A 16,417-nucleotide genomic window follows, 5' to 3' on the forward strand; every position below is an offset into this window, starting at 1 on the left:
AAGGACTCAAAGTAAACAACTTGTACTTAAAACAAGTCGTGAAGTGCTAAAAATAGCTCGGATATAAACGAGTTGTATGAAATCAGATCAAAGAAATAGCTAGGTTTCAATTAAACAATTTGAAATGAAACAAATCATAAAACCTTAAAACTACTCATATCGAACGAGCTAGACGAGGATATACTCAAATAATTACAAGTTTTGAAATAAATAATTTGTATCAAAACAAGTCGTACGAAATCTGAATTATAAGTCTCAAAAATGATTTGTATTAAAACATGTCATTAAGCCGCAAAACAACTTGAAATAAATAAGTTGTATGAAATTAAATTAAGAAATAATCATGTCTCAAAATAAGCGATTTGTACAAAAAATAAACTCGTACAACAATTATACAAATTCTAAAAAAAATCGGTATAATACGAGTTGTACAAAATGAGAATAAATTTTAGAAAGATGATTTGTATTAAAACAAGTCATGCGTGCTCAAAACAACTCAAACTGAACGAGTTGTACGAAACGTTACAACATCCAAATCACGTCGAGCCAACCGATCTTCTTGTCTTCAGACCTTAAACTTTTGACTTCTTCACAGCTTAATATTCCGACTTGGTCATCTAATTGCTCGAGCTTGGCTTTATAAAGTTCGACCTCGAGTAGGGACACTGTTCATACAATGGCCTATTATGAAAGCCAGGCTCAAAATTACTAAAAATCCGGTATACAGAGTAAGAGTCCAGACCACACTTTGGGACCTACCCGACCTCATAAAAGTCGGCCCACGCAGTGCCTACTTGGCCCGACTTATTCAAATAAAATGAATCTCAACCAACTATTACAATCTCTTCTACTCGTCTAGAAAGGAGATCTTAATAACCTCCCTAACAAAAAAGGAGTAACTTACCTACCACTAAAGGTAGAACTACTCAAATGGTGGTTATTAACTCTACATTTACACTTATAAATAAATACAGTGACACTCTGAGGTATTTTTCAAACTCCAATCTATTAAAAACCTTTACTAACTTAAGTATCGTAGTCCCTTACAAATATCACTCCCACTTTCTCACGAAAAACTCAGACGGTAATATTTCGAGACTAGAAGATGTTGGATGCTACCACAGAAAGTTCAACCTCAAATTGATCTGTTTTAGACTTTTAGGTAATCTTTGAAATACAAACTCTTTTTATTTGACAGAAAATTTGGACACAGGACATTACAATTTTTAGGTCTTTTAGCTTTTACATACTTATAATGATAACTTTTCGTAAATTGTGAATCATCTATTTTCTGCATGAATAAAGACTAGTCAATTTCAAATGGCCTCATTTGGCTTTACCATTTCTAAATTGATCCTAATGCCGCTTCAAATAGTTTTTTTCCCTTGTATTTTATGTTTGGTAATTCTTTGCTTCCTTTTGTATAATTTCTAGTTTAGCCAATAATATCATCTTGACCAAGTCTTTTGCCAACATAGTCTTTTTTTTTCTTTTGGTGAAGATACATAATCAATTGTCATGCCTTAATCCTCATTTTATTACTTCAATTTTGAAATTTCTAAGTTTTCTTCGTTAAAAGCTTATTTAAACATGGACATTCTTACATCTAAATTTTACTCCATAGAATAATCTTGACCATTAAATTTGAATAAAGAGGTGGAAAAAAGAAATAAGTAAAAAAGTTAATGACATAAAAAGGTGGGAATATATATATACCTCAGTCAGTTAAACTTTTATGATCTTAAAATCAGATACTTATGAACTTTTGAGAGTAAACTTAATTTAAAATTTCATCAATAGCCAATCCTTAAGCTGATTGGTTTTCTTCTGTCATTTCGTCTTAATTTAAAGAAATCACATTCTTTTTTATTTACAAAAATGCAGTATAATCTATCTCTACAGCATAAAGACCGAATATGACTTCATGAACAATTAACACTTGGTATTCGAACATATGTTTCAAATTACAAGTGTAACAGATTCATTGGAAAATCAACCTATTTCTTGACAATACCAATCAGCTATAGAATTCAACATGACCTGCAATTTCTCTTCATAGAAGCTTCAAGCTTTGCAATTTGCATGGTCAGCCAGGTTTATGTTGTTTTCAGTTTTCACAGTCATACATCAAACCACCAAAGGTTTTGCCGCATAGAATATGCATCTTCTAATTATGCCAACCTAGATACACTACCTACAGTGTTTTGCTTCTGACAAACATTAATGAAAAGGATAAAAAAAAAAGTTATAGTATATAATTATTAATGGATAATTTAGATATATATAAAAATATTTAATAAATAATTTAGATATATATAAAAATATTATATCAATAATATTTCTATAATTAAATATGGATACAGTATTTAAAGAATATTTTTGTGTATATTTATTATTAAGATAGGAAATTATATTTTTTAAGATAGAAAAAAATTGATATAGTTTCATATAAAAGAAATGTATATATATGTATTTATGACTAATAAAAAAAAGTTGAAATAACTTATTTTCTACTATAATAACACAAAATTAAATTCATCAAACATTTTTCAGAAGAAAAACTTAGACACAATATTATAAATCAAATTCAGCTATAATATTTAAAATAAAAAAGTGGAAACTTAAAAGATCCAATAATGGAAAAACCTATTAAATTAAAAAATTAGATTAATAACTAAAAATACTTATAAAAAGTAATAAATTATATTAGTGATTGAATTTTTTATTAAATATTTATATTTGATTGAAGTGAATCATTTGCTTATAATTTTTTAAACAATTACATTTTTCATCTGGGCATTTCATTGTCAACCCATTAAAATTCTTCATCCTAGCCTGTATACATGTATTTAAAGAAAGAAAAGATCATCCACGAATATAGACACACTCAATCTTTCAATAGCATATTAAGTAAGAACTATGAACAAAGAAGAAATCAATCACAGTCATCTGTGATGTCATTTTTTAAAGTAAGAGGATACAAAGCTATGTCTAAATGGGTAGTGTAAATATTATTGCACTTAATTTTCAAGAAGCAAGTGAAGTGAGAGAGAAAAAAAGAAAGAAAAAAAAAAAAAAGAAGAAAAAGAAACAAGTACATGTCTGTCACACCGAAATAAACAAAACAACAAAAACAAAGCTTACGTTTGACGCTCTCTCTCCCCCAATCCTTCCCTTTCCCTTCTACAAATCCCTTTTTCCTTTTCCTAAACTTCACATAATTCAAGCACTGATTTTTCATTTTCATTTTTGTTTTCAATTCAAATTTCAATTCCAACCGAATGCACTACCAACCAACACCAACCACCACCACCTTTGAATTCGAACACCATTGAACTCACTCCCCATAAAGAGCAACATGTACTTGTCGGAAAAACCCCGACCCATAGATTTCTATAAGGAAGAAAGCAGCACGCGTGACATGATCATCGAGGTCGTCTCCAACGGCGCGGCGGACCTACCTCCTCCGCCGTCCCACCAGCAGCAGCAGATGATCCTGGGTGACAGCAGCGGCGGCGAAGACCCTGAGGTTGAGATCAAGGCGCCAAAGAAGCGCGCGGAGACGTGGGTCCACGAAGAGACTCGAACCCTGATCGCGCTCCGGCGAGAAATGGACGCCCTTTTCAACACTTCTAAGTCCAACAAGCACTTGTGGGAGCAGATTTCTTCCAAGATGAGGGATAAGGGTTTCGATCGCTCGCCGACCATGTGCACCGACAAGTGGAGGAACCTCTTGAAGGAGTTCAAGAAGGCCAAGCACAATGATGGCGCAGCAGGAGGTGGCGGCGGCGGAGGGAGTGGCTCCGCGAAGATGTCGTATTACAAGGAGATTGAGGAGATTTTGAGGGATAGGAGCAAGTGCGTGCAGTATAAGAGCCCCACTCCTCCACCGCCTCCACCATCTAATCACAAAGTTGAATCTTTCATGCAATTCACTGATAAAGGTATGATCTTTTTGCTAATTCATGGGTTTGGGTGTGGTTTTGAGGAAAAAGACTTTTGCTTGCATTGTTATACTAGCTGAACAAGGGGGGTATAATGCAAAAATGATAATTACAATTTACAAGCCAAAGTGTTTTGGATAACCTGAGTCTGTTGGAATTCAATCTATTTTCTTTTAGTTTTGGTTAGATACTCAGTTAACTACTGAACATATCCAATTATCCAGTGCCCTTTTTCCTTCTTATGCTTTTATGTTTCTTCCTCACTGTATCATTGGTTCTCTGATGGAAACTTTTGATCTTCATAATGTGCACTTGCAAGTGACTTTTTGCTGTCAGGTTCATTTAACTAGATTAGTTATATGTCTTGAATCATTAAATGCGTTGCAGGTGGATTTTATGAAAGTAGTGCTAAATGTTATTGCAGTGGGAGTGTGGACATTCACATTCACATTCACATTCACATCTGGGTGATATACTATGTACCTTTGCATGATGAACCTTGGTCCATGCCCATCAATCTTAGGTTGAATATACGTGGTGTATTCTGTGCCTATGATTTTTAGCAGGGAAAGGGTACGACACTGTAGATCCCAACAATTTAAGGGTTCACAAGTGGGTTACCTCACATATCCTTGATAACTATTAGATTGGTGAAGCCTTCGTAAATGTCCAAAGTAGCCATTTGTGGATCATGCCTTTTGAATGTCTGTCATGCCTACAATTCCAGCCTTGTGTATTTTGAAAACAGTTTATTTGACTGGTTATGTCTCCATGTAGGTATTGAGGATACCAGCATCTCTTTTGGTCCAGTTGAAGGTATGTTATATTATGTTTATTTCTTGCTTATATTTTTGTTCAATTTGCCACTTCGTATTTGGTGGCTGATGAATGTTTGGTTATGAATCCATGCATAATCCTGTCTTTTTAGTTATATTTAATTACCGGTGAGTAGCTAGCATATGCATCATCTGTGTCTTGAAGCATGTACATAGAATTCTAAACTGGATTAAATAAATATGGTGATGTAGTCGCATGCAGTGCCTGTTACCCCTGACTAACTTTTAGCATCTGGTGTTTGCATTTCTAGTTTATATTTTTATTATAGGGATAGTGGGATAAGTAATGCAGTTTTACTTTGGGGCTTGTTGCTAAATCAAAATTCAAACTATGAAGCGTAGGAAGGAATATCTTTCTGTATAGGTTAATTAGTAAGAAGGTAGTTATATGATCATAGAGTCAACTGAAGTATTCATATCACATATCACATATCATTCATCAGTTTTTCTAAATTATATATTGTATGTGCATTGTTGCTTTTATGGCCAAACTAATGTTTATCTAATTCATTAGCATTTCGGCCGGGGACAAAAAATTGACTGCATTTAGCAATCACCATTTAAGAAATGGGGTGCTTATCTGAATGTTCTCCATCTTCATTCGTTCAATAATAGTTGTTACCACTTTATTATATCTGTAATCATCTTAATACTCAATAACCTGTCATTCAGCTACTGGAAGACCAACACTCAATCTTGAGAGACGTTTGGATCATGATGGGCATCCCCTTGCCATTACAACAGCTGAGGCTGTCACAGCTAGTGGCGTTCCTCCCTGGAATTGGAGAGAAACTCCTGGAAATGGTAAGCAAGTTATGTGAAGTTCTGTGGTTCAATGATGTGAGCTTGATTACCAAGGAAATGAGATAATATATAACTTTCGTAAACCTTTTCCCCCTCGTTTTGGAAAAGTAATTATATCCTTATTTCTACCTGCTTGTACCTTGGTAGGTGAAGAGGGCCAGTCATGTTGTGGAAGGGTTATATCTGTCAAATGGGGTGATTATACGAGAAGAATAGGTATTGACGGTGCTTCAGAAGCCATCAAGGAGGCCATAAGAGCTGCTTTCCGACTGAGAACTAAACGTGCATTTTGGTTGGAGGATGAGGACCAGATAATCAGAAGTCTTGACCGTGACATGCCTTTAGGAAATTATACTCTTCACCTTGATGAAGGTAATTTAATATCTTTTTTTTTTTTTTTCATCTGAAGCCATTGGTTCAAAATTTTGAAGTTTGTGTGTTTGTGAGACCATTTGGATGTTTCTGGGAAACTATCACAGAAAGCACCTGATGCTGATAAAATTTTATAAGTACTTTTTCCCCTTTGTTTTATAACCCGGATACGTATGGTGGTTGTAACCAAAACATATTGGTTGCAGGAATGGCCATTAAAGTGTGTCTTTATGACGAGTCTGACCATATCCCTGTGCATACTGAAGAGAAGATCTTCTATACAGAAGATGATTATCGTGATTTTTTGACTCGCCGAGGTTGGACATCTCTAAGAGAATTTGACGGCTATAGGAATATTGATAACATGGATGATCTTCGACCCGGGGCCATATACAGGGGTGTGACTTGAGTGCAGATGCCCCGTTGGTTTGGACAAAGGTGTTTCCATTGTTTCAAAGAAAAAAATATTTGTTAAGCTATGTGGAGAGGACTGTTTATAAATCTTTTGACTTATGTGGGGTTACTAACATTGATCATATTTTGATTTTTGGTGTTTATAAAACTGCCCATGTTTTGATGATAGGAAAATGATGGAGGCACTTTGCTCACTCGCCTCCACTCTGTCTGTAAATATGAATTTGATAGTGGAAACGTATTAATGAGAATCTTGCTGGTTAAGAATTTCTTCCAGTTTGCCGTAGACCGGTATAATCAACTTTAGAAAGGTAGTAGATGATTGTGTTGCTTGCTGATGTTATTATATTATTAGAGGGAAATTGCCCAAGGCTCTTGGAAAAAACAAGGTGCCTAAGATATTGAGGAGTTTCTTCTTAGCCTTGTTGCTAAACAATATTCTTCGAGTGCGTACATTTTTGGTCTTACACAATACACGCTATTAGTCTTATCTCTTATGGGTTTTATGTTCCATTTTCTGAGCTTAACACAGAATTCAAACTAGGTGCAACTCTTGGTGAGGCATTTAATTCTGCCTCTTGGTTCAAGCTCTGCCGTAATCACATTCATTCCTTAATTTGGGTGTAAGTAGGGGAGTGGATCCTCTCTAGTGAAGAAAAAACTGGATTGTATCAATTGTGATCTTTCACCCTTTAATTCTCTCTCTCTCATATTTAATTTTAACTCCACTTATAAAGTTAATGGTACCAAAAAAAAAACTAAGAGTGAGATCAATATCCGTATTTTTTATGTTTGATTATTGGATATATCCATAAAATAAAAATGTATTAAAAAAATTTTTTTATTAAAAAAAGGCAATAAAATTCTTTTTTATTTTTTTAAATATATTTATTCATAAAAATTATTAAACCATTTTTTAAAATAAAAATATATAACATATATGAATAATAATTATTAAATGAAATAAAATATAAATAAGCATGTAATATTCGTAACTTTGATTCTATTAAAATACATATCAAATCTGATTCAATCATTTTGTGAGGATTATATTTACAAATTACAGTTCAGATATAAATCAATACATAAATAATTTATAAATATAATTCGATTCATGAATAGTTCTAATAAAAAAACCTCACACAAGGATTCACTACATTATCATATGATTCTCTCAGTTGTATCTACGATTTTTTTATAGTTATCTCAAAGAAATAAAAATAGGTTATACAATTTTTAGTAATAAGAATTGCTTTCCTATTATTATTGTTTTTTATTCCGGGAGAAGAGAAAAACAAATATAACAACACCACCCTTTTGGTTTTGAGGTGTATGTGTGTTTTCCTTTTAAAAAACGAGAAGTGTGACACACCTTGATTTTTGTGTGGCAACTGTCAGAGTTTACAATAACTATATTATAGTCAGAATTATCGAAAATAAACTGTATATAGAGACATTTTATATCATCGTGGCTTATTTATAGACAAAATTTACAATAAGACGTTACAGTATACAGTCAGAGTTATCGAAAAACAGTGTACAGATAGACATTTTATATATCATGATGATTTATTTATAGACAAAGTTTACAATAAGACATTATAGGGATCGAATATTTCGGATTTATATAAGGAACTTTGGTTGGCGGTTGAATAAAGAAAGAGTTGAAGTAGCAGAATATTGAATTTTGATCCCTTAGCCTCTATTGTCTACTCTACAATAACAAATTAAATCTCTCTCTAAAATATCAATACTCATCATCCCTTCGTTCCATCACATGCCTGAAAGCTTCACAATCCAAAATTCATTTTAGAATTAGTACACAACATCATCATGTGCTAATAACTATCCAAATGTGCAACTAGCTCAATTACAAATAGTAGTTCATGATGATGGAACAGAGCATTTGGACGGAAAAAAGTGAGTATAAATATAAGTTAGGTGTGATAGAAAAAAAAAGCCGAGATGAATCAATAATTACGTATATATAGACAAAATAAAAAAAATAAATATATAAGAAAAAAATTAGAATAGTACCTAATTTTTAATATATATTTTATATAGATTACAAATTAAAAGCTTTGGTACATCTATAGATATATATATCAATTATCAGATATAATTTAAAGATAAATATAAACAATATCAAATTAAATAATATAAGAAAAAACAGATAATCACTCCTATTTTGATAATATCATTTTAGTAAAAAATCATGTGAAGAATGAAATTATTAAAAAGAGAATTATGTTATTATTTTTTTATATATAATATAGAAAGATCGCTTGGTATACACAAATACTTTTCTCAGAATGAAAATACTAGAAAGATAATATTTTTAATAAAAAATAAAAATTGACTATTCTTTCTATAAAGTAAAAATTTCATCACCTAACTTTTCTCAAAATAGATATAATGTTGCACTGTACTGAAAACATACATAAATAATTCTTTAGCTGTTTGTTTAAAATGGCCAGTAGACAACTGTCGGAGTGGGAGGACAGTTTATATATTATTTGACATATTTATGTGACCTGCATGGGATACATACTGTAACTAACATTTTTGTGCGATGATTTTTTAAATGTAAGACTCCAACTCATTGTCGTATAAGCTTTTTTTAACATAAAAAATCATAGTTTCACTAAAATGTAGCAAGGAATACAAAATTATTGTAGCATTTGTCCTAACTCACAGATTATCATCTGGTCAAACTGAACCAACAGTTTAATAGTATGCATGACATCTACCCTTGCTTTGATTGATTACCCTTTCGGTTTGGTGTTATATTTTTAGTTTCTTACAATAATATTCGATGTATGTATAGTTTATAAGCAAAAGATTGGACATAAATTTTGTATAGACTATGTAGGTCTTGTTTTTATTTTATACTAAAATGAAAATTCCACATTGTTCAAACTCAAATAAATGATAACATTAATTAATAAATATTATAAAATAATTTTAAATACATAATTATAGATATTATGGAGATAAGAGATAAAAAAAAGTTCGTTTTGGAAGAACATTTAATTATAAAATAGTGCTTTAAAAGATATTTTTTTAGATTTTTTTTTATCTCAAATTAAAGATGTTTCTTTATAGAAAATTGTGGATTTTGAGATAGGTTACAATGAATATAAAATTTTTAATAAAAAAGAGAGCCAATAGGAGATGAGACTACTTAACCAACTCCATAAAACTTTATAGTCGGTCACATTAACATCTTAGAGAGAGGATCGAGTTATATGAAAATTTGATAAAAGAGGTGTTTATTATACTAATTTTTTTGTGCAGGTTATGCAGGTAAAAATACTTCTAGAGGATATAACATATATATTATAGTTTCACAAGTACTATATGGAGAGATATTGTTCCACCAAAGATTAAATTATTTGCCTGATTTATCTTAATTAGACGGGTTAACACTAAAAAAAGATTGTATCGACTAGGTATTGTTGGTTAGAATGATATTATTTGTATATTATATAAAAAAGAGATTAAAAATATATTTCACTTGTTTTTTAATTATAAGTATACTTAAGTGTGGTGTGCTTGATCACATAGACTGTAGACGATTTCAGATAATCTTAAATAATAATTTTATTAAAATATTTATGTGACAATATTAGAAGTTATCTATTATGTCAATAATTTATTGTATTATTATTTGATTAATTTTTTTATACATTATAAATAAATAGATAGATAGATTAATTTTCATAAAATAAAATTTATTTTTTATGGTAATATAAATATATTTTAAGATAGATATTCGTTTATGTTATTACATGTATAATATGGTAATTTTATATGAAATCTAAGAACGTATGTGTTATTTATTTATTATAACACTACTCTGATTTTTTTTATCTATTATAATAGATAAATAGATTTGTTCAAGAGCTTAGATAGTAGGACTAGGAATAAGATAGATATATTGATATATATGAAATATCATTATCATCATGGTCCTAAATAGAAAGAAAATAAATTTGAATAATGTTGATAATAGTCACGGGAAAAGGATATGTTCAAAGACTAAAAGAAGACAAGGAGTGCTCCTTTCTTTATTTGTTTGTACACTGTTCACTATCTATACCCAATAGAGCAGAGTCCCTGCTAAGTAAGATTCGGAGATATTAATTGAATTTCCCAATCCTTTTTTCTTCATATCACTCTACCTATAATTAAACGAAAAGGACAAGAGTAATTAATAATATACTAATATTTCCTTACGCACGTTGATGAACTAGTAAGCCTTTTCTTTCTGGTTCCGTATCCGTTATTAGTAAAGTTTAGGAAAGTTTTTAAGTATATTGATATATTAGTATTTTAATAAATTTTAATTGTGAATTTTAATTATATATATTATATATTTTTTATAATTAAGATTAATTGTTAAAAATTATTAAAATATTAGTGTATTGATATATTTAAAAAACAATTTAAAGTTTAATAATTCAGTGAGAGTAAATGATTTGGGAACATCTTCCCTCCACACTCCACATTGTACACGTTAAATTAATATAACCAATGTCAGATTATTTATGACAAAAATTGAAACGAATAAAAAATTTTACATAAATATTATGCGAGATTTTTTTTTTTGGGGAAGGTAAATTTTGCATATTTGTATAGTATGACTGTTTTTGACTTTAGGTTGAGCAGTTTTTCGGTTTTTCCTGAATCTGGAAATTGAAAGATGACGTCGAATGCTAGTTTCCTAAAATGTTGGACGTACATGATTGAGAGGCAATTAATTAAGGTTGCATGATAATCTATAAATTACAGATATTTTGCTGAATGGTTGTGTTTATTGTGTTTAATTCTATTTTAATAAAAAAATTTAAACATATCTAAATATATTTAAATATTATTATATATTAATGTGCTTAATTTTATTTTAAATATATAATTTTAAATAAATTTAAAAATAATATATATTATTATTTATTAAAATAAAAAATATTTTAAATATTTTATATAATTTTTGACGAACTCTTTGGAATCTGCCATCATCAACGGCCAGTAGTACCCCGCTCGGATTAACTTCCTTGCTAGGGCTTTGCCTCCGATGTGGTGCCCACAGCAGCCCTCGTGGACTTCCCTGAGGACATAGTCTGTCTGGTCGGGGTGTAGGCACTTCAGTAGGGGTTGGCTGAGCCCTTTTCTGAACAGCTGTCCTTGGATGACAGCGTATTTGGCTGCTTCTCTCCTTAATTTCACCGCCTCCTTTTCATCACCAGGGACTTGGCCATGTTCTAGGTAGTTGGTGATGGGGTCTAGCCATGAAGAACTTAGGGTTGTTATGTGTAGGGGGAAAAGTACCATTCCAGGGTAGGTTTTTTCTCGTTCTTTTTAGCCATTTAGTCTTGTTTGGCCTTAGTCGGGAAGTCGTGAGGGTGGTGTTCGTGTTCGGCTTGAGCGACCGATCTCTTAGACTAACTGGATGGTACCCCCATGTAGGTATGGCTCGCACGGTCTCCCGGGCATCCGTTAACCCCGCGGCGTACGACCAATATGCTTGGGTCGTCTCTGATATAAGGGATTCACCCAATCAAATGGGCGAGGAGGAGCTCACCGAGTTCCGACAAGCCGGGTATTTGTGCGGCGGGACCGACGAGGAGGCCAATTACGACGTTTTCGTCCCGGCTCCTCACGAGCGTTTGTATGAAATCAACTTCCGACCCAGCCAGGTCGCCGACTGGATTTGGTTCTACAAAGCCATGTTCACTCAAGTCGGAGTTCGCATTCCGTTCTCAGCCTTCCAAATGGCACTCTTAAACCGAATTTCCGTGTCACCGTCGCAGTTGCATCCGAACAGCTGGGCCTCGATCCGCTGTTTCGAGATGGTCTGTGAATATCTCGAACTGCCGGTGTCCGTGGATGTTTTCCTCTTTTTCTTCACCCTCACAAACCCTTCCAAGGAGGGGAAACATAGAAAAGGGTTCATGTCTTTCCGGGCTGCCCAGGGTCGGAAGATTTTCGGCTTGTTCGAAGATTCTTACCATGGGTTTAAGGACAAGTATTTTAAGGTCCGTCCGGCCAAAGGTCGTCACCCCTTTTGGTTGTCTTTGGAGGGGGTACGGCTCATCCCGACTTATTGGAGCTTCGGGGCAGGAGCCAATAGTTTTATTAAGGTAATTTATAAAAACATGTCGGCAGTAGATCAGCAAATTACCGAGGTGCTAAACGCAGTTTTTGGGAAGAACCCGGTAAATCCCCATCTCCTCATGGGTGACCGGGAGTCCGGCCGTAACTATATTTGTGAGAAGCTTTTTACTTTTCCCTTTGTCTTTTTTCCTCTTGTTGATATTGTGTGACGATAACCGACCTTCCTTGTTTTCCTGCAGTGGATATGTCTGCGTCCGTGACGGGTCTTCCCGACTTGTTTCAGACTTTCCTTGGCGGCGGTGATGATGAGGAGGATAATGAGCAGTCCGCCGCTGAGACGTCTACAGCTCTTCCGGAGGACAAAACTACTTCAGGGCCGGAGGGCGTGGTTGGGGGAACCGGGATCTCGACCCAAGCTGCCCAGGACGAGGTCGAGAAAGCGGTTCATGCCTCTCCTCCTCGCGAAGTGGTAGGCCAGGGGGGTTCGACGTCTGCCCCTGACGATGATGTGGAGGTGGTCATCCCCACCCCTAAAAGGAAAAGGAAGGCGTCCTCTAGTCCCGAGGGGGTCCTCACCGTTATGGAGAGGAATTTCGACGCAAGCAATTTTATAGATACCCAACTGATCCCCGGCACTGAGGAGTACTTCCACGAGTCTTCCCTTGCCGGGCAAGCGAGGTGGATGTACCGAACGCTCCTGCGCGGCGCCGTGATAGCCCGGAAGGCTGAGTTTGAGCTGTCCGGGATGGAGTCCCTTCGGAGGAGGCTGGAGGCTAGTGGGAAGGCCAACAATGAATTAAAAAATGAAGTGGAAACTCTCCGGGAGCAGCTGACTCAATCTTCGGGAAAGTTGGACGCTGCCGAGAAGAAGGCCACCACAGCTGAGCAGAAAGCTACCGCCGCTGAACAAAAGTTAACAGCTGCCGAGAAGAAACAGAAAGAGTCGGACGCGACGATTGAACGTTTAGTCGAGCGTGAGATGGCTCTGGAAGGACAGGTCGGTGCGGCGCAAAAGCGGGTGGCTGAAGTTGAGGAAGAGAAGCGGGCTGTGGAGGCCGAGCTGTCAACATGGAAGGCAAAGTACAAGGACGTCGTCAAACAGGGCAGGGGGGCGATCCTGGCTACCGAGGAAGCCCTTAAAGCTCAAGTTAAAATTATTGCCCCTGAGTTCGACACGTCGGCAATTGGTGTTCGTAAGGTTATCCATGATGGCAAGGTTGTCGATGCCTCCATGAAGTGATCCTTCTGTTTATAGTTCTTGTTTAGCCGCTTTATTTTGACTTGTAAACTATTTTAGTTTTTGCCGTTTTTGGCTTTGTGGACTATTAGCCGTTTTTCTTTTGGCTTGTGAACAATGACCTTTATTGGTTGCTTGCTCGTGTTGTCGCGATAAACCTTTTATTTGTCTGAGTGCGTTATCATTTCTAACCGTTTTGGTTTATATTTGTCGTTTACTCGGTTGTTCGTGTTATTGTTCCTATTAACCGTTTTGGTTTGAAGTCGTTTAGACCGGCGGCCCGTGGCCTTTCGTGTAGTTGTTTGTTACAACGGTGGTTGACGGCTTCCCGGGGTGATCAGTCCCGGGTCGCACGTTGTTGTTAGTCACGACGGGATGGTTTATCTGAAAAACTTAGATAAAATATGGTGGAGAATTTGCACAAGTATATTCTATTCGGTAACCACATAAAAGACTTGAAAGTTACTATAAATGACAAATTGACTACTTAGCTAGATTGGCCGGCATGTCGTTCCGTCTTCTAGGAGTAGAATCTTCTAAGGTTGTCCGCGTTCCATGTCCTCGGGACCTCCTTGCCATCGAGCCTTTCTAACTTAAAGGCTCCTTTTCCCATCGCCTTTTTGACTCTGAAGGGACCTTCCCAGTTTGCCGCTAGCTTGCCCTCTCCGGGGGTCGGCAGGCCGATATCATTCTGTCTCAGGACGAGGTCGTTAGGCTCAAAGTCCCTCTTGAGCACTTTGGTGTTGTAGCGCAGAGCTATTCTTTGTTTTAGCGCTGTTTCCGTCAAATGGGCCATTTCCCGGGCTTCATCTACCAGGTCCTTTTCTATGGTTTCCTCCACTCCTTTCAAAAGCAATCGCGGACTTGGTTCACCGATCTCTACGGGTATTACTGCATCCACCCCGTACGTTAGTCGGAAAGGAGTTTCCTTAGTGGAGGATTGCTCGGTTGTTCGGTAAGACCAGAGGACCGATGCCAGCTCGTCAGCCCAAGCACCCTTTTTATTGTCCAACCTCTTTTTTAGCCCTGAAAGGATAACCTTGTTGGCGGACTCCACTTGTCCGTTCGTCTGAGGATGTTCTATCGAAAAGAACCTTTGCCTTATACCCAGGCCGTTGAGAAATTCTGTGAACTTCTTGTCAGTAAATTGTGTGCCGTTGTCCGAGATGACGACTTCTGGTATCCCGAATCGTGTTATCACCTGCCTCCACATGAATTTTCTGCAATTGGCTGAGGATATGCTAGCTAGTGGCTCAGCTTCTATCCATTTGGTATAGTAATCAATTGCCACTATGAGATATTTGACCTGCCCAGGGCCAACCGGGAAGGGCCCTAAGAGGTCGACACCCCATTGAGCGAATGGCCGGGAGGTCGTTAGCAAGCTTAACTCGGAGGCCGGTGCCTTGGCAAAGTTGGCGTTCCGTTGGCACTTTATGCATTTTTTGACGAACTCTTTGGAATCTGCCATCATCGACGGCCAGTAGTACCCCGCTCGGATTAACTTCCTTGCTAGGGCTCTGCCTCCGATGTGGTGCCCACAGCAGCCCTCGTGGACTTCCCTGAGGACATAGTCCGTCTGGTCGGGGTGTAGGCACTTCAGTAGGGGTTGGCTGAGCCCTTTTCTGAACAGCTGTCCTTGGATGACAGCGTATTTGGCTGCTTCTCTCCTTAATTTCACCGCATCCTTTTCATCACCAGGGACTTGGCCATGTTCTAGGTAGTTGGTGATGGGGTCTAGCCATGAAGAACTTAGGGTTGTTATGTGTAGTGCGATTGCTGGTTCCCTTGTCATGTCTTGGATGAGAGACCGGTTTCCTTCTCCTGGCTTCGAGCTAGCTAATTTTGATAGGAGGTCTGCTCGTGTGTTCCTTTCTCTGGGTACATGCTGGACCGTGACTTTTTCGAACTTTTGGCTCAAGCTTTTGACCTTTTCCAAGTATTTCTGCAACAAGGGGTCTCTGGCTTGATAGCTACCGTTTACTTGGGAAGTGACTACTTGAGAATCGCTGCATATTTCCAGCCTTCTTGCGCCGACCTCTGTTGCTAGGGTCAAGCCTCCTATGAGGGCCTCGTATTCTGCTTGGTTGTTCGAGATGGGGAACTCGAATCTAATCGACTGTTCGTATACGACCCCGTTCGGACTTTCTAGGATGATCCCGGCTCCTCCGAAGGTCTGGTTGGAGGCTCCGTCCACATGGAGCTTCCACCGTGTACTCATGTCTTCGCCTGGATCTCCTGTTACTTCAACCAAAAAATTCGCCATGGCCTGCGCCTTGATGGCTTGCCGGGGCTCATACCGTATGTCATATTGGGAGAGTTCGATGGACCAAGTCATCATTCTTCCCGCCAGGTCGGGTTTTTGGAGAACTTGCCGGATCCCTTGGTCCGTTCTGACGACCACTTGGTGACTCTGGAAGTACTGTTTTAATCTTCTCGAGGAAGTCAGGAGTGCTAAGGCTAGCTTTTCTAACTTGCTATATCTTAATTCTGCTCCTTGCAGAGCCCTGCTTATGAAGTAGACTGGCTGTTGGGTTTTCCCGTCCTCCCGTACTAGTACTGCGGCCAGGGCTTCGCTTGTTATAGCGAGGTATAGGTATAGTGGTTCTCCGTCCCTTGGCTTTCCGAGAACGGGAGGTGCCACCAGGATTTCCTTGAAGTGTTGAAAGGCTTCTTCGCACGCGGGTGTCCATTCG

At 36.7% G+C, this 16,417-nt stretch overlaps 2 protein-coding genes across 2 annotated transcripts in view; one reads left to right on the forward strand and one right to left on the reverse strand.

Annotated features, from left to right (window-relative positions):
• LOC107481985 (serine/threonine protein phosphatase 2A 59 kDa regulatory subunit B' eta isoform) overlaps positions 1-16,417 on the reverse strand; it is an 83,706-nt gene that overhangs the window by 41,450 nt on the left and 25,839 nt on the right. The window lies entirely within an intron of this gene.
• Positions 3,074-6,656, forward strand: LOC107481984 (trihelix transcription factor GT-4). Its single transcript, XM_016102342.3, has 5 exons — positions 3,074-3,944; positions 4,722-4,760; positions 5,453-5,584; positions 5,732-5,956; positions 6,163-6,656. Exons 1-5 carry the CDS (start codon positions 3,359-3,361, stop codon positions 6,363-6,365), a joined length of 1,185 nt encoding a protein of 394 aa, XP_015957828.1. The 5' UTR covers positions 3,074-3,358; the 3' UTR covers positions 6,366-6,656.

Source organism: Arachis duranensis, chromosome 3 (assembly GCF_000817695.3).
Source record: "Arachis duranensis cultivar V14167 chromosome 3, aradu.V14167.gnm2.J7QH, whole genome shotgun sequence".
In the NCBI taxonomy this organism is placed as follows: domain Eukaryota; kingdom Viridiplantae; phylum Streptophyta; class Magnoliopsida; order Fabales; family Fabaceae; genus Arachis; species Arachis duranensis.